This window comes from Neoarius graeffei, chromosome 6 (genome assembly GCF_027579695.1).
Source record: "Neoarius graeffei isolate fNeoGra1 chromosome 6, fNeoGra1.pri, whole genome shotgun sequence".
NCBI classification, from domain to species: domain Eukaryota; kingdom Metazoa; phylum Chordata; class Actinopteri; order Siluriformes; family Ariidae; genus Neoarius; species Neoarius graeffei.
In genome coordinates, this window is record NC_083574.1 from 83,736,440 (window position 1) to 83,759,833 (window position 23,394).

The following is a 23,394-nucleotide window of genomic DNA, read 5'->3' on the forward strand; positions in this document are numbered from 1 at the left end:
GCATCAGCAACACTTTTTCTGAGGTCCTCAGAAATCTCCTTTGTTCGTGCCATGATACACTTCCACAAACATGTGTTGTGAAGATCAGACTTTGATAGATCCCTGTTCTTTAAATAAAACAGGGTGCCCACTCACACCTGATTGTCATCCCATTGATTGAAAACACCTGACTCTAATTTCACCTTCAAATTAACTGCTAATCCTAGAGGTTCACATACTTTTGCCACTCACAGATATGTAATATTGGATCATTTTCCTCAATAAATAAATGACCAAGTATAATATTTTTGTCTCATTTGTTTAACTGGGTTCTCTTTATCTACCTTTAGGACTTGTGTGAAAATCCGATGATGTTTTAGGTCATATTTATGTAGAAATACAGAAAATTCTAAAGGGTTCACAAACTTTCAAGCACCACTGTAAGTAACCGGAGGATAAACACTCCACTAACCACACCCACCAACTACTCCTAGTGATTTCGCGACTTCGCGCCCCCTTGCGTTGTGGCGGTGAATAACATCGCGCACGCCTATTACTCCCCGCTCAACGATAAATTACAACTGGTAAGGTCTCGTACCATTAGAACACTGGAGTGATAGTTGCTGGAAATGGGCCTCTATACACCTATGGAGATATTGCACCAAAAACCAGACATTTGCAGCTAGAATAGTCATTTACCACATTAGAAATGTAGAGGTTTTTCACCCACGTGACCAAGTCATGTGATGCATCGTTAGGCTGCCATTTTGGACGGCACGGCTCGAATCAGTTTGAATGCGAGGAAGGCGACAAACGAAAAACATAAAAGAAAAAGGAGCGAGATGCAGAAAACACCTTCACTATCCAGCGACGTAGGGCATTTACAGGGCGAGCAGAGGGAGAGGTATTTGCAAAAACTGAGGTTAGCAGGCTTAGAGAACGACGTTTACCTGCTTCCACCTGGATTGTTCACTGACGTACGGAAGTACACGAAGCCCTCGTCTTTACCTGACTTCGGCCCACATGATCTGTATACCTATGTCGTTAAAAACCCATCGCCATACACAGGTATTGATCTGAAAGCGTATACGAGTTTGGATACCTACAGATATTTTGTGTCAGGCTGGGTAACATGCCTACATCAGCGGGTCGTCCCTGGAGCCGGTGGTCGCCATCTTATTACAGCTAAGGTTTGTTCACATTTTCATTTACTTTCGGTCCTCAGGATAAACAAAATGTTATTAAATGTCATTGAAATAACTTCTTAGTCTGTTGAGACATGGCCCGTTATAAATTTGCTGTTACCAGGCAATGACCAAGAACTGTATTATTAGGGTCGGTGTCTGTGTTGTAGCAGTGCACTAGCAGCTAGCTGTTAGCACTAGCTAATGTCAACAACATAGTAGGTAGTATGTTACTGTAGCAATGTTTACGTTCAGTCATTTGGATGACTGTTAAAACCTTTCAGTCTCAAGTTTTTCCTTTACTGTATTTACTAGTTTACTGTAATTATGATCTGGCAGCTATTTACACCGGATCCAGTGTAAGTAGCTGCCGGAGCGTGCTCCGGCTTGCTCCCCCTCAAATTAAGCAGCGCGCTCCGGCTTGCTCCCGGAGCACTCCGGGAGCAAGCCGGAGCGCGCTGCTTAATTTGAGGGGGAGCAAGCCAGAGCGCGCTGCTTAATTTGAGGGGGAGCAAGCCGGAGCGCGCTGCTTAATTTGAGGGGGAGCAAGCCGGAGCGCGCTCCGGCAGCTACTTACACTGGATCCGGTGTAAATAGCTGCCGGATCATAATTACAGTAAACTAGTAAATACAGTAAAGGAAAAACTTGAGACTGAAAGGTTTTAACAGTCATCCAAATGACTGAACGTAAACATTGCTACAGTAACATACTAGCTACTATGTTGTTGACATTAGCTAGCTTGACCTTCAAAATGACGGACACCGGGGCGTCACGTGACCCTGTGACGTCAGGTGAAATACCTCAAGAGTGTATTTCTGATTAGTTTAAAGTGATCTTCATTGAAAAGAACAGTGCTTTTCTTTCAAAAATAAGGACATTTCAAAGTGACCCCAAACTTTTGAACGGTAGTGTATTTCTTACCCCGGTAACAGTCAACTTGTGAATCGCCGATTTTCTTGGTCTTTTTCTCGGCTCTGCTTTGGTCCTCGGCTTCCGGGTGCCTCGCACGAAGCGCTCCCATTTCTCTCTCCTTGTCCGGTCTTTTGGGAAACGATGAGTGCTAATCCCATCATGATTGGTGTCGCTACACCCTCCTACGATACATCTGTTAACCATTTTAATAATTACGCGATAATGTTGAAGAAATTTGCAGAAAACCACCAAGTCGTTTTCTCATAAACAAACCAGCACTGACGCAGGATTCAGAAGGAGGCGTCCCGCACGCGACGTCACGAAAATCAACGTTTCCCGGGAAATCCAAATGCCAAGTTTTTTCAGAGGCGGACCAATTCGCCTCAAATGGCTTGATTTCAACTGAATTTTTCTGCTATTGCGCAAGGTTAAAAAAAAAAATTGCACGAAATACAAAATGTGACAGATATTTGACCAAAGTTTAATATAAAATAGGAGAATTACACTGATCTTGCTCCTGAATTTACCCGCGATATGCACTTTAACGTTTTTGGAAGGAAGTTCCCAGCGTCAGTGATTTGTAAGCTTCCCGACAGAGGAAAAAAAAAGTCTTCAGTACAACGTGTTTTGCGCTTACCGACTTCAAGGGAGAGACAAACAGAGGCTGGTGAAGTAACTTATGAACTACTATAATGCAAATGAGAACAGGAACCAACTTGGGTCATTCTTGAATGAATTAAAAAAAAAAAATACAGGATTACATAATAGAAACAGACCTTTTTTTTTTTTTTTTTTTTTAAATCATGCCCCGTCATGCTTTGTTTGTTACGAGAGCCACTGCCATGTGTGAAATGAACACCAAATCAACGCTGGTTTGAATACTATACAGACATTCGGAGAGCTTAAGTGTTCACTTCCTAATATCCAAGAGTAATTTCCCCCCCACACATGGCTTTCAGAGTTAATCCTTGAAATACCCAGTGAAGCCCACGGGATCACCATCTTACCATTTCAAACCAGGGGCGATCAGTCAGTTCTTGACAGCTCGAGTCAAGCCTTTACACGCTCTTCAGTAACTTTATAAGAAGGAACGTTTAGGAGCAAAAAAAAAAAAAAAATGCTCACCACTACTTGCTTCTGAAGATTCTCTGGTACAGAGAAAGATCTCTGCAAGCTCTCAGGAGGAGAGTAAGATGGAGAGCTCATCTGGTCTGGAGTCCTGTCATACCTGCAAGTTGAACATCAGATACGAGTCAGTCTGACTGTAAACACTGCAGAGTGCTGCTAATGCGGTCCAGAAGTGATTTATGAAGGATACCTAGCACCACGGTGAGTGGGTGTGTTCGCTGGGCTGGGGTTCTGAGAGTTTGCAGGGCTTTTTCCCTCCTGATTAATATGACTGCTGCCTGTCGCAGAACCCAAAACAATTTTAAAATACACTTTTTTTTAGATTTTAAATTAAACAAGCCATGAGAAGAAGAAAAAAAAAAGGAGTCCTACCTGCTCTGTACTGCAGGTTGAGCTGCCTTCCGTAAAGTCGGATGCCGCCAAGCAGGTTCATGCTATAAGGGACCGAAACCTCATGTTTAAAGTTCACGAAGGCGAACTGCTTTGAATTCCCGTCGTTGTCCTTCGGGATTTTTACTTTGATCACAGGCCCAGCCTGCAATAGAAAATTAAAACATCAGGATGGAAAGGAAAACATGTACTGGAAGAACAGACCAACAATTATAACAAATTATACAATATAACATAATATAACAATTATAAACAATTTTTTTCCCCCGTTTCCGGTTGAGAGTACGTCGTGCGCATTCTGGCTGCCGCTTCTCACCAGAACTTTTTTTTTTTTATTTTATTTTTCAATTTTCATTTTATTTGTTGTTTTTTTGTGTTTGTGTAGTTTGATGTTTGTTTGAGTGTTTTGTCCGCCGGTTGTGGTGTAGCTCCGGACCCAGTTTTGGGCGTCGGTTCCCTCCAGGCCTTGGTTCGCCGTAGGTGATGCCTGCGCTCCCAGCTGTGGACTGCAGTGAGCTCCCTGCTCATTTTACATCGTGGTTGTCCAGTGCTCTGCGCTTTGACGCTTGGCGTGATGTTCCGAGCAATGTTGCTCAGTGGCGTCGCGGCGGCTGTGCAGGCGGTCTGGGACACACCAGCGCTCTGCGTGGCGGAGCTTCTCTGCTCGCTTTGTGGATCCACGGTGTGGTGTTTGAGCGATGTTGCTGACGGCATCAGGGCAGCTGTGCTGGAGATGTGGGACTCGTTTTCGTGCGCCTTTTGGTGGGACTGTGGCTGCTACACCACGGGAATTACATCTTGACCCCTACTTGGTGGACTTTTAACTTTATTTATTTATTATTTTTTTTCTTTGTCTATAATTGCAAAGCGTCCTTGGGTTTTTTGAAAGGCGCTATATAAATTTAACTTATAATAATAATAATAATAAGCAAAATATGTGGTTTGGAATGAAATGCAAAGATGTAAAAACCTGATACTGGTACTGAATATTGATGCACATGGCAACCATTGTCCCTCGTGTGAGTGAGAGAGAGAATAGGCTCAGCAATTCTCAGACAAAATAAAACCAGCGAAATGTCTTCAAATTGCTGTTCGTTAGAGTTTCAAAATGAGGACCCACCAATAAACGTGAAATTTAACTGAACTGAATCATGTCCAATCAAATTATACTGGTGATGAACCGACTCGCATCGAATCGAAACGCACTGAACTATTACTTGTTTAACTCTCGTTTTTTTATTGATTGATTACTTTATTCTGAACAATAAAGAAGATCTCATCTCATCTCATCATCTCTAGCCGCTTTATCCTGTTCTACAGGGTTGCAGGCAAGCTGGAGCCTATCCCAGGCCGTTTGGATATGTGGTCCTAATTCCGATTCCTATCCGCTCTTTTCATATGCGATTTCAGTCTGAACCGCCAGGTCGCATTCATCCGACTTACACGTCATCAACAAGCCACAAACGTCACTATTCTGCGCTGAAGTAGGCGGCGGGTCTCTCAAAAAAAGTTACAACATGGCGCATAATCACGGGCGCAGATAGAGGGTGGGACTCGTCCCACCCAGATTTAAATTCACCTCGTTCGGTCCCCCCCACTTATAGGGAGGAAAAAACGTCTATGCTGTCTTTCTTTGCATAAGGCAAACCTCACGGAAAAATCAAAAGACTAATTACCATTCGGTTTATTGAGGTGCACAGCAGTGTATACATAGTTGCAACAACTCACATAAAACAAAGACTGATATTCAGTTGGTTGAGCTGCGCAGACTGCACAGGTTGCGAGCTCGAGCTTGGTTGCTATGGTAACCCACAACAAGTTTGACAGGCATATCGGGGTTGGGGTTGGTTTGCTGGCAGCTTTGTCCCCCCCAGTTTTTTGTCCCCCCCAGTTCAAAAAATGTATCTGCGCCCCTGCGCATGACATCAATGCGAGGGACGCTTCGGGCTGTGAAGGTTCTGAATCTTCTCAATGGAAGGACGCAGAGGTTAGGGAGCTGATTTCCATTTGGGGGGATGCAGCTATTCAAGCTAGATTGGATGGGTCATACCGCAACCGGGCGGTTTTACTTCCGTAAACACTGGCCATGCTCACTGCGTGTGACGTCGTCGTATCCTGCAATGCGCATGCGGAACACTTTTAGGTCGCTTTTCATTCATACTGAGGATCACATACAAGTCGCATATATTTGTTAATGTGAACGACCTCACAAAAAAAAATCGGATTTCACAAAAAAATCGGAATTGAGCATTAAGCCTTGCAGTGTGAACGTAGTGAGAATGTCCCATTGGAGCATTTTTCAAAGGCTTCGCGCGGCGGGGGGGGGCCCCGGCACCATCCCCCCCCCCGCTCCCTCGCCATGGTGAGCGCCCTCATACTAGATTTTTCTAGAAAAAACCCTGCACATACCTATAACTATACACAAAATACAAGACGACCAGTCACAGACTTGCTCTCAATTTCATCATCACCTATATAGTCTGCCTGTCCTCATTCTCATATATTTTTAGTAACATGTTTTTATATAATTTTTTAAACAGTTTTATGTTGGTGCTATTTTTGAGTTCGTTATCCAGACCATTCCACAATTTCACCCCACAGACTGTTATGCACATACTTTTCAGAGTTGGTCTAACATTTACTCTATTAAAATTCATTTCCCCTCTCAGGTTATACCCACCCTGCCTTTCCATAAACGTATTTTGTACCGCACCCGGAAGAAGGTTATGTCTTGCTTTATACATAATTTGTGCAGTCTTGTGTTTAACCAGATCCGTGAATTTCAGAGTGTGTGCTTTTACGAATAATGCATTTGTATGCTCAAGATATCCCGTATTATTGACGATTCTTATTGCTCTTTTTTGTAATGTGCATAACGGCTGCAGGTTAGATTTGTAGGTATTACCCCATATCTCCACACAGTAGCTCAGATATGGAAGTATGAGTGCATTATAGAGTATGTAGTGATTTATAGTCCAGAATGTGTCTTGATTTCCCCAAGATTGCAGTAATCTTTTAGCCTAGTAAACTAGACCCACCCGCCTAGCGGCCAAAAATATTTTTGCCTACGAGTGGGTCTAGCCTCGCACCATATCAACAACACACCCTGGGCATCAAATCGTGCCCGCCGATCACAACGCAAGGTTTTTGTTTGGATTCTTTGGGCGGGCTTTTGCAGGAGTGACGACAAAGCTGCGCGACGCTGGAGAAAGCACAACAGGAAAGATGGCTACGGCGAGTGAACAGCGCTAGTTTGACTCTGCTTTGGAATCAGTTTTAGAAGAATTAGACTTGGAGTTTTCGTTGAAACATGAGCAGGAAGAGGCTCTCCGCTCATTCCTTTTCAAGAAGGACGTTTTCGCTGTTTTGCCGACCGGCTATGGCAAAAGTCTGATCTACCAGCTGGCTCCGCTCGTAGCCAAAAGGATGGGGCTAGTTTGTGCAGTACGAAGAATTAATAAACAGCTTTGAAACATTACTTTTTGATTGTTTCATACACTACGTTCAGACTGCAACCTGAAACGACCCATATCCGATTTGTTGTGAAATCCGATTTTGTTAGGCCGTTCACATTACCAATTATATGAGACTTGTATGCGATCTCCAATATGAACAGAAAACTACCCAAAAGTGTCCCGCATGCGCAAATTGACACGTAATAAGCACAGCTACGTAATACGTAAACAAAAAAAGCGCACTCTTCAAGTTTAATGATTTCTTTTTTTGTTTGTTTGTTTAATTATCTGGTTAGTGTTAAAGTGACTACGTTTACATGCACATCCAAATCGAGCTGCTGTCAGTAATCGAGCTGAAGGTCCCAGCAGGGTGCCAGAGAAATCCAATCCTACATGCACACAACTGAAATCGGGCTATTGTGTGAGGTGCATTGTGCACCCGAGCCACAGGTTACACGCCCTGCACCCGCTACACGCCCCATCGTGTTGGTACACTTCCGGTTGTCGTCATGAAGAAGAGCTATTCAAGAGTGTAAACAAAGTTATCAGTTCCGTGTTCTCCATTGTGCGTTTTTCTCCCACATTTATATAAAGGTATAACTTTAGCTATTTTCATGTTGTTTGGAAATTCACCAGATTGAAAAGACATATTACATATGTGAGTAAATGGTTCTGCAATTTCTTCAATAACTTGTTTTATTAAACTCATATCAATATCATTCCAGTCAGTGGAGGTTTTGCTTTCACTTCTCCTTACAATGTCTATGACAGACCTGGGCATTTCCCGGCCCGCGGGCCGCATCCGGCCCTTTGGTTCATTCTGACCGGCCCGCGTAAGGTTAATTAGAAATTACAAAATAAACGTATTTTCTAATTTTACCTCATGCATGGACTGAATGTGCATTGCTTTTATTTTGAAGTTGTGTTCAACAAAAACGCAATGCGCGCGACATGAACATGACATGAAATCCGACGAACCCTAATCCCGCGATAACTACTTCCGTAATTTGTCCAGACCAACCACAAACTTGTACGTCATCCTTCAAACGGTCCAGCCAATCACAGTGTGACATCACCAGCAGGCGCCGGAGCCCGAGCTGATCTGTAGATCTGATTCCTACACCGAATCGACTGATAATCATCTGTCAGCTGTGCTTCGCATCTCCACCTCAGACATTCAACCTGACTCTGATGCACTCGTTAAAGACCAACAGAGACTAGATTTATCTCACTGAACAAATAAAAAACACCAAATGAGGTGATTAGACTACAAATGTGGGCATCATTATTATAATATGATGTATCTTGCTTGATATTTGGAGTTGAAAGACAATATTGTGATGTCTTTATTGTGTTTTGGGGTGAATGTGACTGAAAAAAAAAAAAGGTACAAATGTTCACATTTTGTTAACCATTGTTTTGGGAAATTTGATTGAATAAATAACATTTTTTGTAAGGCAACCTCGTTTTCTCCATACTCTTACCAGTCTTAGCAGCTTGTAAAAACAATGATATTTATTGCTTTATACAAAGAAATACAATTAATATTATGCAGAATTTAGTTCAGCCTTATGGTCCGGCCCTCTAGTCTGGTTAACACCAGACCATATCACAAGTGAAATATGGTCTGGAATCCGCCTATTGAATTTCTCGTAGGGGAGGCGTGGTTTACGATTGTCAACGGCCGTTTATTGGACGTTGCGAATGTCTATCATTTGGCGTATACGTAGCCCATGGCCAATCATGGCAGTTGTACCCGGTGACGTAGTTAGAGCGACGAAGAAGAGAAGGAAGGAGAAAGAGAAGGCAAAACAAAAATAGGAAAACAATGGCACCGAATGATTACTGCCGTTTGTGCAAGACAAAGCTTGATCGAAAGTTTGGTTCGTATCGCTCGCCGCCATGTTAAATGTGATCCGTAAACAGTCCCAAATAAACTACAAGCTTCCGTTTGTCGAGTAGTACGCGTCACCGTCTTTCCACCCCTCCCCACTCTCTGATTGGCTCCCTAACTCAGGCGAGCCTTCAGACCATAGTTTCCATGCTGTCTTTTCAGATCGGAACGATTGTGCAAAGCAGCATGGGATTTCCCAGGCTACCGGCCCTCCACAAAATGTTCTGTTGCTCATGTGGCCCCATGGAAAAAAATAATTGCCCGCCCCTGGTCTATGACCTCTTTTATGCCAACTGCACCAAGGAATATAGATTTAGTATTTCTCTCCCATGGAGCAGCCTCCGCCCCTCCAGGTGTGTCTGTTTCCTGAATCTTTTCTGCCAGATCTGGTCCCACATTTACAAAGAATCTATTAAAACCATTTACCACTTCTTCCAGATTATTTATTGATCTGTCATTCTCAATATAATCAGGGTAGCTTGTGTTTTTGTTTTTAGCTCCATTCCTAATAATACTATTCAGTACATTCCATAGCCCCTTCATGTTATTTTTATTACTATCTAATAATTTATTATAATATTCCTTCTTACATGTCCTCATAATGCTGATTAATTTATTCTTGTATTTTTTATATTTAATTTCTGCCTCGAAAGTTCTTTTTTTTATGAATTGTCTATGCAGCGTGTTTTTGTTTTTTTTTATCCTTTGGTGATCCATGGACCATTTGCTTGTTTTTGTCCATCATTGTATTTCCTTACAGGACAGGTTTTATCATATAGTGTTTTAAAGATATTTAGAAATCCACTGTATGCTTTGTCAATATCTTCTTCCTCATATACTACTCTCCAGTTCTGTTTAAGTAAGGCCAAGTTTACATTAGACCGTATCTGTCTCGTTTTCTTCGCGGATGCACTGTCCGTTTACATTAAAACGCCTGGAAACGCCGGGAAACGGGAATCCGCCAGGGTCCACGTATTCAATCCAGATCGTGTCTGGTCCGGTGCTGTGTAAACATTGAGAATACGCGGATACGCTGTGCTGAGCTCTAGCTGGCGTCGTCATTGGACAACGTCACTGTGACAGCCACCTTCCTGATTCGCTGGCGTTGGTCACGTGATGCGACTGCTGAAAAACGGCGCGGACTTCCGCCTTGTATCACCTTTCATTAAAGAGTATAAAAGTATGAAAATACTGCAAATACTGATGCAAATACTGCCCATTGTGTAGTTATGATGGTCTTTAGGCTTGCCATCCTTCCACTTGCAAGTGGTAAGTGACTTGCGCACAGCGGCTCAGTCCCGAATCACTGCTCGTGCGCTTCACTCGCGCGCTCTGTGAGCTGCGCAGGGCCGGAGTGCGCACCCTCCAGAGGGCACTCGCTGTTCAGGGCGGAGTGATTTGGAGCGCAGCCGCTGAGGAGGAAGTGATGAGCCGCACTGACACATTTCTCAACTTACGTGCCGAATTAGTCATGTGATTAGCGTATCCGTGTATTGGCATTGCTGTGTGCACGCTAATCGTTTTTAAAAACGTTAATCTGATGATCCGCTGATACAGTCTAATGTAAACCCCACCTAATTCACTCTTAAGTGTCCTTATGTTTTCTTCGGTTCTTACTAGGGATGGCGAAAACTAAAAAAAAAAAAAACTTGACCGACCACCGAGTCTCATTAGCCGGTTAAAGTCGGTTAATCTATGAGTTTAAACAGGGATGCAAACGGTGCGCCTTTTAGAGGATGCCGCCTTTTTCACGGCTGAATCGTGCAAAGATCCGATTTTTTTTTGGGGGGGGGGGGGGGGGGGGCGTTGGAGTGTCTGAATAATTTTATCAGAGTAAATTCTGTGTGCTCAAAGGAAAGCAATCGGATCTGCACGATTCAGCCGTGAAAAAGTCAGCATCTGCGCCTTTAGTTTGTGTGGAGAGATATGATCTGCAATAACATGCATTGTTGGCTACAGACCGAAACATACTTTCAGAATGCACTGGACAAGGCAGGACTAAACTCCATGTGCCTTCTAATAATAATTAAAAAAAAAAAAAAAGAATAGTAATTTGTAAGCTAAAAAGCCTGTGTCTACACTTTTTTCTTTCACCGAGTGGCAGCTGTGTTCAACTGGGGCGGGACTAGGGCTAGGTACCTCACGATACGATACTATGGCGATATTTTGCCCACGATAACGATAATATCACGGTACAGCGATTCTGCGATAATCGATATATTGCAAGAAATTTCAACCACATCACGATATCTGCGTCACTGAAGAAAATCAGAATTTATTGACCACTGTAAAATTACATTTCACATACATAACTACACACTCTTGCCAGACATGTATTTGTCTATATTCTACTGCTGGCAAAACCAAGAGTTGCTTCACTACAACATACAGAAAATCCCCATTTCTGTGCTAGTATTATCAACTTTTCTGTAAGCATGGACACATCAGTGCTGCTTAACAAGCAGAATCAAATTGTTTTATGAAAACTTAAAACTTGCACTGCAGACTGCACATACATTTCAGTGCTAACACTAATATCAATTTGTTCTTTGTAAACTTGAGAACATATACCTGAGAACATTTAACTTGTGCTTATTTTGCAGGAACAACGCACTGTCTGAAACACATTGAAAAGTGCAGTGGGCATCTTAATTTAATTGGAGCGAAACAGGTTTTGCAGAGTGCATTCTCTTTGTCCGGCTCACTGTTTTTTTTTCTCCTTTCCTTTGGAATCCAAAGTGCCTCCAAACATCTGACTTAAAGTTCGGCGGCGTCTCTAGGTTTATGTTAACAGCCATGCTTGCCTGTTTTTTTTTCCCCTCACTGCAACCGCCGGGGAAAAAAAGAGAAGACGAAGAGTGCCTTGCAGTGAGGTAGCGGCACAGCGACACCTCGCGGAGCGGAGGTGCGGAAGTCGTACTGGATTTACAACCCGTCTGAAACATGATTTTATTATTTGAAAAAAATATCGATATTCAAATTTTGAGTATCGATATTGAATCGGAAGACAAAGTATCGCGATATATCGCCGTATCGATATTTTTGCACACCCCTAGGCGGGACATGACTGAATGGGTGTTTCTGATTTGTTAGCTGTCTTTAACTGGGGCGGGAGGGCGGGACATGACTGAATGGGTGTTTCTGATTCGTCAGCTGTCGTCCTTACACCGCATGGCATGCCCCAAGCGTTTACAACACAGAATTCCAAGTCCTCCGCTCCAAAATCGGCAGCTTCAAAACGACTGATTTTTTTTTTAACCGACAACCCAAAAAAAAATTCACCGGTCAAACGGTCATCGGTTAACATCCCTAGTTCTTACCTGTTTGTATTTCAGTTGATTCATATCCTTAGGTTTCCAGTAATTACAGTGATAGACAATAAATACAGGCAAATGGTCACTGATGTCATTGTATAAAAGCCCACTTTCTGTATTATTTTCCATACTGTTTGTAAATATGTTATCTATTAATGTGACACAATGAGAAGTAATTCTACTAGGTTTAGTGACTTTTGGGTATAAACCCATACTGTACATTGTATTTATGAACTCTTCTGTCATTTTATGCTTTTTTGGATTTAACAGATCAATATTATAATCCCCACAGATAAACACAGTCTTCTGCACTGAGTTAGAAAACGTTTTCCATCCAGTTTTCAAAAATATATCAATACTTGATGCTGGAGTTCTGTACAAACAGCTCACAATTATAGCTTTTGCTTTTTTTTTGTTGTAAAGCAAACTACATATTAAAAAGTGTGCAGATTTTATAATGATTAACAACGCATATAAATATATTATAGCGGATTCCTTACTCAACCAGTCCCTGCACAGCACTTGGAACACTACCAGCCAATCCCGGAACAGAACCAGGGTACTACTAGCCTATCACTGCACAGGAGGCGGGATTTACATAAATAAAAGGTGGGAATGAATAGCGCAAATTTTCCTTCGACATCGATGGGTTTCGATGTTCTGGAACACACAGGAGCGGGTCTGAACGTTAACTTTTGACACCATGACCTCAAAAATTTTTTTTTCCGTTTTTATTTACAATTTGTACTTTGTCCCAACTTTTTTGGAATCGGGGTTGTAGATTGAAAATCTACAGGGATCCCTTAAAGGTCCCATGGCATGAAATTTTCACTTTGAGGTTTTTTAACGTTAAAATGAGTTCCTCTGACCTTCTTAAGTCACCCCAGTGGCTAGAAATTTCATAATGTGTAAACCAAACTATGCCCAACATTTGAGAATGGCGCGCCAAAACGGCGCGTTGAGAAGCTCTTCCCTTGCCGACGTCAGCAAGGGAGATGATCCCCACGCCCCCCCTCTGGATTCCCACCCACTGTATGGATTGCCCGCCCAGCTCAAAAGTTTCCACCAAACATGGAAGTTGCGCTGTACATGGATGTGACAACACAGAAAAGAGTCTGTTTTTACTGCCGACGGGAGAGCCCCTGAAGACGCAGTGGCTTAATTTTATTTACTCCAATAATACGCCGTCGAGTCTACCTAAGACGGTGTATGTTTGTCGGAAGCATTTTCCTGAGGAATGTTTCCACAACTTGGGACAGTACAGGGCAGGTTTTGCACATCAACTGTCACTGAAGCCTGGGTCCGTACCAAGCATCCCTGCCGCATCAGCCACAAACACCGAACAAGTAAGTGTATAACTGTTAAGTCGTTTTGCCGTGTTTTAAAATCGGTGCGTTAGCCTTGCAATGGCTACATTAGCTGTGCAGCTAATCGCTTCCTGCAGTTAGCCAGGTACTCTGCGCTACAAAACCAAAAAGCATGCAGCATGCTCTGTTATAATAGCCAATCAAAACAGTTTTTACAAAGACACCCACATTCTTTTTTTTAAGTCACTCGTTCATTTTATTTGTTTGTTCAGTAAAAACCCAAACATTTGTTGAATTTATTTTATGTCCTCGCGTCGCACCTTAATGACGTCAGCGCGCGGTATTTTTCCCTTCGCGGTTTGTTCCTTCTCTCTCGCCATAGTAAGACACCCACATCCGCTTGTTCTGACCCACTGGAGGTAGCGTCACAGTGCTGTTAGCCAATCAGAGGTAACACGTTTACATGTCATGAATATTAATGATGAGACCCACCCCCACCCTCTACCCTTCCCCGCCTCCTGCTTCTCATTAGCAAAACGACGCACTGGGAAAAGCGCTGAAATGGGGCTTTCTCCCAGGAGGCTATATCTACGTGCCGAGGGTTCATTTCGAGAAAGGCTGCGGATATAACATCCGGAAACCTCCACGAGCCCGTTTAAAGCATCAACAAACCACCATGCCATGGGTCCTTTAATTATCTATGATCAAGTCGTGTTGTAACAAAAATGTGCCTGAAAATATGAACAGTGGTTTGCTCCATCTTATACAACCCAATGAAGAGAATCGATCATCATGACCTCCTGTTGATCACAAAGGGATCTGAACCTAAGAACTGTCACCTTAAAATAAGATGCTGTATTACTATAATAGAAATACAGCAGATTATTTTAAGGTGGCAGTTCTTAGGTTCAGATCCCTTTGTGAGACAGGATGCAAAGATGGAGGTGGCGGAGTTGAGAAAGTTAAGGTTTGCGATGGGAGTGACGAGGTTGGACAGGATGACGGACAGCACATGTGGAGAGCTTGGGAATGAAGCTAAGAGAGATGAGACTGAGATGGTACGGGCACATCCTGAGAAGAGATGCAGAGCATGTTGGAAGGAGAATGTTGAGGATGGAGCTGCCAGGCAAATGAAAACGAGGAAGGCCAAAGAGGAGATACAGTTGTGTTCAAAATAATAGCAGTGTGTTTAAAAACGTGAGTAAAGCTCAAAATCCTTATAATAGTTTTTATTTCCATGCATTGGGAACACTGCACATTATATTCTACATCAAAACATGAAGAAAAATGTATGAATATTTTAATTACTTTACAGAAAATGAAGAAAAATGAACATTGGGCTGTTCAAAAAAATAGCAGTGTCTGCATTTTTCATTACCAACTCCAAATATTTACTGTATAAACTGAAAAAATCTTAAGGATTTAGTATTCCTGTGAATCACTAAACTAATATTTAGTTGTATAACCACGGTTTCTGAGAACTTCTGGCACCTGTGAACAGGTATTCCAGCCCAGGATGATTTGACAACATTCCACAATTCCTCTGCATTTCTTGGTTTTGCCTCAGAAACAGCATTTTTTATGTCACCCCACAAGTTTTCTATCGGATTAAGGTCCGGGGATTGGGCTGGCCACTCCATAACTTTCATTTTGTTGGTCTTGAACCCTGATGCTGCTCGCTTACTGGTGTGTTTGGGGTCGTTGTCTTGTTGAAACACCCATTTCAAGGGCATTTCCTCTTCAGCATAAGGCAACATGACCTCCTCAAGTATTTTGATATATGCAAACTGATCCATGATCCCTGGTATGCGATAAATGGGCCCAACACCACAGTAAGAGAAACATCCCCATATCATGATGCTTGCACCACCATGCTTCACTGTCTTCAGAGTGTACTGTGGCTTGAATTCAGTGTTTGGGGGTCGTCTGAAAAACTGTCTGCGGCTCTTGGACCCAAAAAGAACAATTTTACTTTCATCAGTCCACAAAATGTTTTTCCATTTCTCTTTAGGCCAGTCGACGTGTTCTTTGGCAAATTGTATCCTCTTCAGCACGTCTTTTTTTTTTAACAGTGGAACTTTGCGGGGGCTTCTTGCCGATAGATTAGCTTCACACAGGCATCTTCTAATTGTCACAGTACTCACAGGTAACTTCAGACCGTCTTTGATCACCCTGGAGCTGATCATTGGCTGAGTCTTTGCCATTCTGGCTATTCTTCGATCCATTCGAATGGTAGTCTTCTGTTTTCTTCCACGTCTCTCTGGCTTTGCTGTCCATTTTAAAGCACTGGAGATCATTTTAGCTGAGCAGCCCATGATTTTCTGCACTTCTTTACAGTATACGTTTTACCTCTCCAATCAACGTTTTAATCAAAGCACGCTGTTCTTCTGAACAATGTCTGGAACGACCCATGTTTTCAGAGAGAAATGGATGTACAACACGTGCTGGCTTCATCCTTAAATTAGGGCCACCTGACTGACATCTGTTTTTTCACAGAATGAATGATCTCACTAATTAAACTCCACACTGCTATTATTTTGAACACGTCCCTTTCACTTAATTATTCGATTACACAGACTCAGGAGCATGGATATCATGAATGTTGGGTCTGTTGGTTTTCTATGACTCTACTACACCTACTGGTAAATTATTGGCCATGTAGTAATATAATTTCCACCAAAAACAGTGATTGATCTGGTTAGTCGTGTTGGACTGCTATTATTTTGAACACAAGTGTACATGGATGTGGTGAAAGAGGACATGAAAGTGGCAGGTGTGGTAGAGAAGGATGCGGAAGACGGCGCAATGGAGACGAAAGATCCACTGTGGCGACCCCTAATCAGGAGCAGCCAAAAGAAGAAGAAGATTCCTATCACTGTAATGATTTAGAAGGTTTCTGATGCAATTACCGTAATATATGTATAACTAAGATACACTGAAAAGAAAAGTAAGGCAGCTGCATATTATAAAGTTTAAATTTTGGCACTTTATTAAATGGACTAGATTAAAATTAAAACATATTTAAAGGAAAAAACTTAAATCATACATTTAAGTTTGCAGAAAGATTATGTACTTCTAAAACACATTCGTGAATGATAATAGACGAGGTCAAACTTTTGTGATTAAAATCAGTCGGCTTTGTCTGTCTGGTCGGGGACAACATCGGCAGCCAATGAGATTGCTTATAATGAATCGGAAACTTCCGGGATGTCTGACATTTTCTTTCGGTATTTTTATTGGACGGTTTGAACATGTGATCTTGACACAGCCAACAGAGTACAGTTTGTTTACATCATACCACGCCGACATATTACTTTAACAGAATCAGCACAAACATTGGAGAAAAAAACAAAAACGCTTGTTTAACACAAATACAACCCCGATTCCAAAAAAGTTGGGACAAAGTACAAATCGTAAATAAAACCGGAGTGCAATGATGTGGAAGTTTCAAAATTCCATATTTTATTCAGAATAGAACATAGACGACATATCAAATGTTTAAACTGAGAAAATGTATCATTTAAAGAGAAAAAGTAGGTGATTTTAAATTTCATGACAACAAAACATCTCAAAAAAGTTGGGACAAGGCCATGTTTACCACTGTGAGACATCCCCTTTTCTCTTTACAACAGTCTGTAAACGTCTGGGGACTGAGGAGACAAGTTGCTCAAGTTTAGGGATAGGAATGTTAACCCATTCTTGTCTAATGTAGGATTCTAGTTGCTCAACTGTCTTAGGTCTTTTTTGTCGTATCTTCCGTTTTATGATGCGCCAAATGTTTTCTATGGGTGAAAGATCTGGACTGCAGGCTGGCCAGTTCAGTACCCGGACCCTTCTTCTACGCAGCCATGATGCTGTAATTGATGCAGTATGTGGTTTGGCATTGTCATGTTGGAAAATGCAAGGTCTTCCCTGAAATTTATACTGTTGATATTGTTTGAGTGTTTAGTCTATGTCTAGTTCCTATCTAGAGTGTTTATATTGTTTTTTTTCAATTATTCTATTTTTATTTATTGCATTGCCAGTTTGCACCATGGATCAGAGAGGACTGATATTTCATCTGTGCTGTATGTCGAGCATGAATAGCATATTTGACAAAGTTGATTTGACTTGGATGGGAGCATATGTAGTTCTAGAACCTGGATATACCTTTCAGCATTGATGGTGTCTTTCCAGATGTGTAAGCTGCCCATGCCACACGCACTAATGCAACCCCATACCATCAGAGATGCAGGCTTCTGAACTGAGCGCTGATAACAACTTGGGTCGTCCTTCTCCTCTTTAGTCCGAATGACACGGCGTCCCTGATTTCCATAAAGAACTTCAAATTTTGATTCGTCTGACCACAGAACAGTTTTCCACTTTGTCACAGTCCATTTTAAATGAGCCTTGGCCCTGAGAAGACGTCTGCGCTTCTGGATCATGTTTAGATACGGCTTCTTCTTTGAACTATAGAGTTTTAGCTGGCAACAGCGGATGGCACGGTGAATTGTGTTCACAGATAATGTTCTCTGGAAATATTTCTGAGCCCATTTTGTGATTTCCAATACAGAAGCATGCCTGTATGTGATGCAGTGCCGTCTAAGGGCCCGAAGATCACGGGCACCCAGTATGGTTTTCTGGCCTTGACCCTTACGCACAGAGATTCTTCCAGATTCTCTGAATCTTTTGATGATATTATGCACTGTAGATGATGATATGTTCAAACTCTTTGCAATTTTACAGTGACTACGTTTACATGCACGTCCAAATCGAGCTGCTGTTGGTAATCGAGCAAAGGGTCCCAGCAGGGGTGCCAGAGAAATCCAATCCTACATCAGGGTCTCTGCACATTTCTGACCAGCAAAAATAATACTTTTTAAGACCATTTTAAGACCACTGAGTATAAAAAATAAGACCACTACCGCGGAACAAATACGTACAGTAAAAAAAAAAAAAAGCACACTAGGTTAAGTTCAAAGCATTTTTTTAAATAAATAAGTGCATCTTCAGTTTAAAAAACAGAACATTAACTGCCTTCTCGATATTTTAATAGTAGGGTATTGCCATGAACATAAACAGTGAGGAAACAAGGAAGTTTGACTACTGATCGAACTGCCTCAGTGTATCGGATTTCTCCTTAATGTCAGCCTTCAGGCCAACCAACTCCTCCCTTTTTTCTTTGGCTCGACGTCTGAGTGTGTTGGATTTTGTTATAAATCACACTCACTCACACACACACACACACACACACACACTCACTAGAGGTCCTCATAACCAAGTCAAACAGTTGCAAAAGTTGCTTACCAATTACAGTATTAATTTCCCATTTACATGAAACACTGAAAACAAGACGTTTATGAGCAATTCCAGCGTTACGGACGTGACACTTGAACTCAAAATGGCAACAAATGACCCAGTGCATGTTTTATTGTCTCCCAGTATTTAAACAGGTGTTGCATATTTTAAGGCTGTACCATACTGGAGAAGTGATAGAACAAGAACAATTCCCATAGTACATCTAGGGCATGCCAGAAAATGCCAATAAAAGATGCGTTATGGATGTGACAGAAAAAGTATCACTTTTCTTGGGTGACTGTACATTTTTATCAAACTCTGTGAAATTGTAAACCTAATGTCGAAATGGAGATATCCATTTGATAGAGGGGTCCAAGGTGAATATTAAAAAATCTTTGTTTAAAATATTTTGTATTTCATGCAGAGTTTCGGAAGGAAAAGTCAGCGTTATGGATGTGACGAAATTCCGTTATGGATGTGACGCGTCTGAAATAGACATGGCATATGTTTAGAAAATCAGCAATTTAACCACCATAACCCTTTGAAAAACTCTCTAAATATCAGCTAAAACTATCAAAGTTCTTAAATAATATTTAGGATGGCTATTGTTTTGCTGTTTTGTGGATTTTAGCATACATTTCTGTGGCTTGTGGCAATAATATAGAATTGTACATGATCAAAGTTGATTTTAGCTTGGGTTTTACATTATAAGAAAGAAAGACTGACAGTGACATATTAGGTTGGTTACAAATTGGTTCACCTTATTCACATCTGTAAAATACAGGCCTAGGTGATATCTCTGGGAGTGGTTTTGATGTATTACATGTTGCTTTATTTTTGCATGGTGAGGTTGACATTTACATGGAATTGCCCTTATCCTTATCTTAATTTGTTAGGTTGGTGGAAGCCTACCTTGAAGTTTTCCAGCAAGTCCTCAGCAGTTGAGTGGCCCATATACTGTAATCAGAGATACCGGGACTGCACTCGAGAACCAGTCTCATCCGCCACCCAATACCTCACGTGAATGTCGAGCTGCTTGCGCTTGGTGGTTCGATTCATAGACTCATCAAACATGACAACGAAGCTGCCTTGATTGACGGTAGCCAGAAGTTCACGTTTGATAAATGGAGCCAGACCAAATCGCGCTAGATACAATGTCTTGTCTTTCCCACAAGTAAACGATTTGGCATACTCGGAATCGGGGAACATTGCCTGGAAGACTGCGCCCACACCTTCATTTGAAGTGTATGAGTGGTGTCGGGTAATCGTCTGCAGAACCCACAGTATTTCTGCCTTCAGCGTAGCGGTTGGGGCGAATGCGGCGAAAGCACTTGTGCTGGCGTTGCACTTTTTGTGACCGTAGAGGCGAACATTGGCATGGGGACTGTTGTTGCCCGACTAGCAGCATAGCGCATATGCTTTTCCCCTTTCGAGTGAGCGTCAAGGGCTTTACAGCCCATTGTTGTTAACTTGATGTCTTTCCGACATACCTTACATCTCGCTTCATATTCTGAAGTTGCTGTTGTTAGCCAACTTTTGTATTTTGGCTCCTCAAGCCACTTGTTACTAAACTTACACTTCCCCATCTCCGTTCAAGTTCAACCACTTCTTCCTCGTCTGCCCTACTCTCAATGGTTCTACTACATGGATAAAAGAACACACTGCCCCCTGTGGCGTGGTTCCTGCGCTATTAGAACTAGCGCTAGACACACAACGGCTCTTGTGCTACTTGTTCAGCATCTTGATAACAAACGACGCTGGTTGAATAAATAACGTTAGCGCGGAAAAAAAAATCCAGACATATGTTGTTTTTTTTTCATTTACCGTAGGCTACCCGGATGAAATTTAATACCTCCCATGTGAAATTTAATACCATAGCTCAAAAAATAGCGAAATATGATGCTTTTTAAGACCTTAAAAAACACATATTAAAAATAAGACTTTTTAAGGATCCGCGGAGACCCTGTACATGCACAAGTGAAATCGGGCTATTGTGCACCCGAGCCACACGTGGCGCTACACGCCCCATCGTGTTGGTACACTTCCGGTTGTTGTCATGAAGAAGAGCTATAGTGTTGCCAGATACTGCTGACGTTTTCCAGCCCAAAACATGTTCAAATCCGCTAAAATGCACTTAAAACCCCCAATCTGGCAACACTAGCAGTTCCGTGTTCAAGCTGTTAGGCTTGCTCTAACAGACTGTATGGCTACAAACTGTCCGGCGCAGACCACTGTTTTGTAAGACAACTTATTTTGCACAATAATATTTTTCTAAAGTCCATTTTTTGCTTACAAAAAAATATTTTTTTTTGCTTACAATTTAACTTATGTCTTAATAAACACACAAAAAGTTCAATTGTTTTGTTTTTATTGACATTCTTCAGATGTTGGACACATACATACATATATATATATATATATATATATATATATATATATATACACACACACACACAAATACAATGACTTGTTTATGTACACAATTCACAGCTATGCAACAGCTGTACAGATGTATTTGGTGATATAGTAAGTGAGCTAAAGTTTAACAGTGCAAACAATGCCACAAAAAGAAAAGATTCATGCCGTTGTCATGATTCGTTGTCATGCCGACCGAGGCTGTTGTGTTTCCCGCTTGTGGTCTCGTCACTCCCGGAAGTAGCTCGACAGCTAGCTCGATAGGGTTTACATGCACAAAGTAGCTCGGCAGAAATAGCATAAACTAGGTCGTGTAGCTCGATTCCGAGAAATCAAGTTCGGTTCAATTTCAGCTGAATTAAGGTGTATACATGGCATTTTGAACTTCGATTTCAGTCGAGCAACGGCAGAAATTCGATTCTCTCTATGTGCATGTAAACGTAGTGACTGTCGAACTCCTTTCTGATATTGCTCCACTATTTGTCGGCGCAGAATTAGGGGGATTGGTGATCCTCTTCCCATCTTTACTTCTGAGAGCCGCTGCCACTCCAAGATGCTCTTTTTATACCCAGTCATGTTAATGACCTATTGCCAATTGACCTAATGAGTTGCAATTTGGTCCTCCAGCTGTTCCTTTTTTGTACCTTTAACTTTTCCAGCCTCTTATTGCCCCTGTCCCAACTTTGAGATGTGTTGCTGTCATGAAATTTCAAAATTTGGTATGTTGTCTATGTTCTATTGTAAATTATTGCATTCCGTTTTTATTTACAATTTGTACTTAGTCCCAACTTTCTTGGAATCGGGGTTGTAAGTAATCTATAACAAAACAGTTTAACTTGCATGTTGAACTTTCAAATATGTATACATTAATACTATTCGCTCCAAATTATTACCGATGATGAGGATTCTTCCACGGTACTAAAGATGAGAATTCGATATCGCACCCACTTAGAACTGGTGAACCAGAAGGGCATTAGATCTATCGCATCTTTAGAAATTCTTAGCATTTAAATTTAGAAAGTCCCCTGAAACTGCTCAGTTGGGCTGCATTTAAACCTGCAAATTCAGCTAGTCAGAGTTTCTTCAACTACTTCCAGTCAGTTTACAGAAATCAAATGACAAATCCAGTCAAAAACTTGACGTTCAAACTTTCCTTAAAAAAAAAGGAAAAGAACAACTCTGTTCTCTTTAAATCTACTCACATTTAACCATCAAGACTGGGGACTAAACCACCAGGCACCACTCCAAACAACTAGTAATAATATTAGCCATAAGTATTAGCTAGCTTAGTAACTAGCAACATGAACCTCACAGCGAGTTTAAACAAGAACTAGCCTTTACAAACTTATACATATCCAGATACTGTCTCAAATATACACAAACACAAAGCTGTTCATATCACAAGTCAATATTCCAGGCATATTTAAGTGTTTAGCATTAGCTGCTAAGCATAACATGCAAGCTAATACAAAATGGCCGTTCACTCACCTGTAAAAACAGCTCAAATAAAAGCTCTTCTGTGACTTGAGAGTCCAAGTTACCCACAAATAGAGTCCGGTCTGCTTCATCTGCTATGCCCATATTTTTATCTTAATTTTTTTTTTCGAAGTTACAAGCTGAATTTATTATCAAACGCGGTAAGAATGTTTACAGCTTCAGACTATTGCCGTAAACCGATCGAGGCCTGCCGTATATCGATGCTTCCTGCTGTGCTGTGCTGCCGCTTTGCGACATTACTGGTTTATTCAACTCCTGGCCGAATGAAGACGCTGTTTCACTTTCTATCACTGAAGCACAGCCTCTTTCACTGGATGCTGAGGTCCAAATAATAAAAGACAGCAAATATATTCTATTTTTTAAAATATAAAACGACCAATTTATTTATCAAATTGGGCATATTCAATTAAAAAATAAAAAGGGGGCTATTCATCCGTTCATTACTAATTATTTAATGATTAAGTCAAGTCAACTTTATTGTCAAATATGCTATACATGCTCGACATACAGCACAGATGAAATATCAGTCCTCTCTGACCCACGGTGCAAACAGGCAATGCAATGAATAAAAATAGAATAATTGAAAAACCAAACAAACAGTATAAACACTCTAGATATGAACTAGACGTAGACTAAACACT

At 41.5% G+C, this 23,394-nt stretch overlaps 1 protein-coding gene across 1 annotated transcript in view; it reads right to left on the minus strand.

The window, feature by feature from the left end:
* Positions 1–22,984, minus strand: part of rbm7 (RNA binding motif protein 7) — a 30,159-nt gene extending 7,175 nt beyond the window's left edge. Inside the window, exons 1-4 of the mRNA XM_060924116.1 lie at positions 22,745–22,984; positions 3,577–3,739; positions 3,395–3,482; positions 3,202–3,304 (exon numbers count right to left, since the gene is read on the minus strand). Of these exons, the coding sequence (XP_060780099.1) occupies positions 3,202–3,304; positions 3,395–3,482; positions 3,577–3,739; positions 22,745–22,837 (447 nt within the window). The 5' untranslated portion in view covers positions 22,838–22,984. The remainder of the gene's footprint in view (positions 1–3,201; positions 3,305–3,394; positions 3,483–3,576; positions 3,740–22,744) is intronic.
* Between the last annotated feature and the right edge of the window lie 410 nt (positions 22,985–23,394).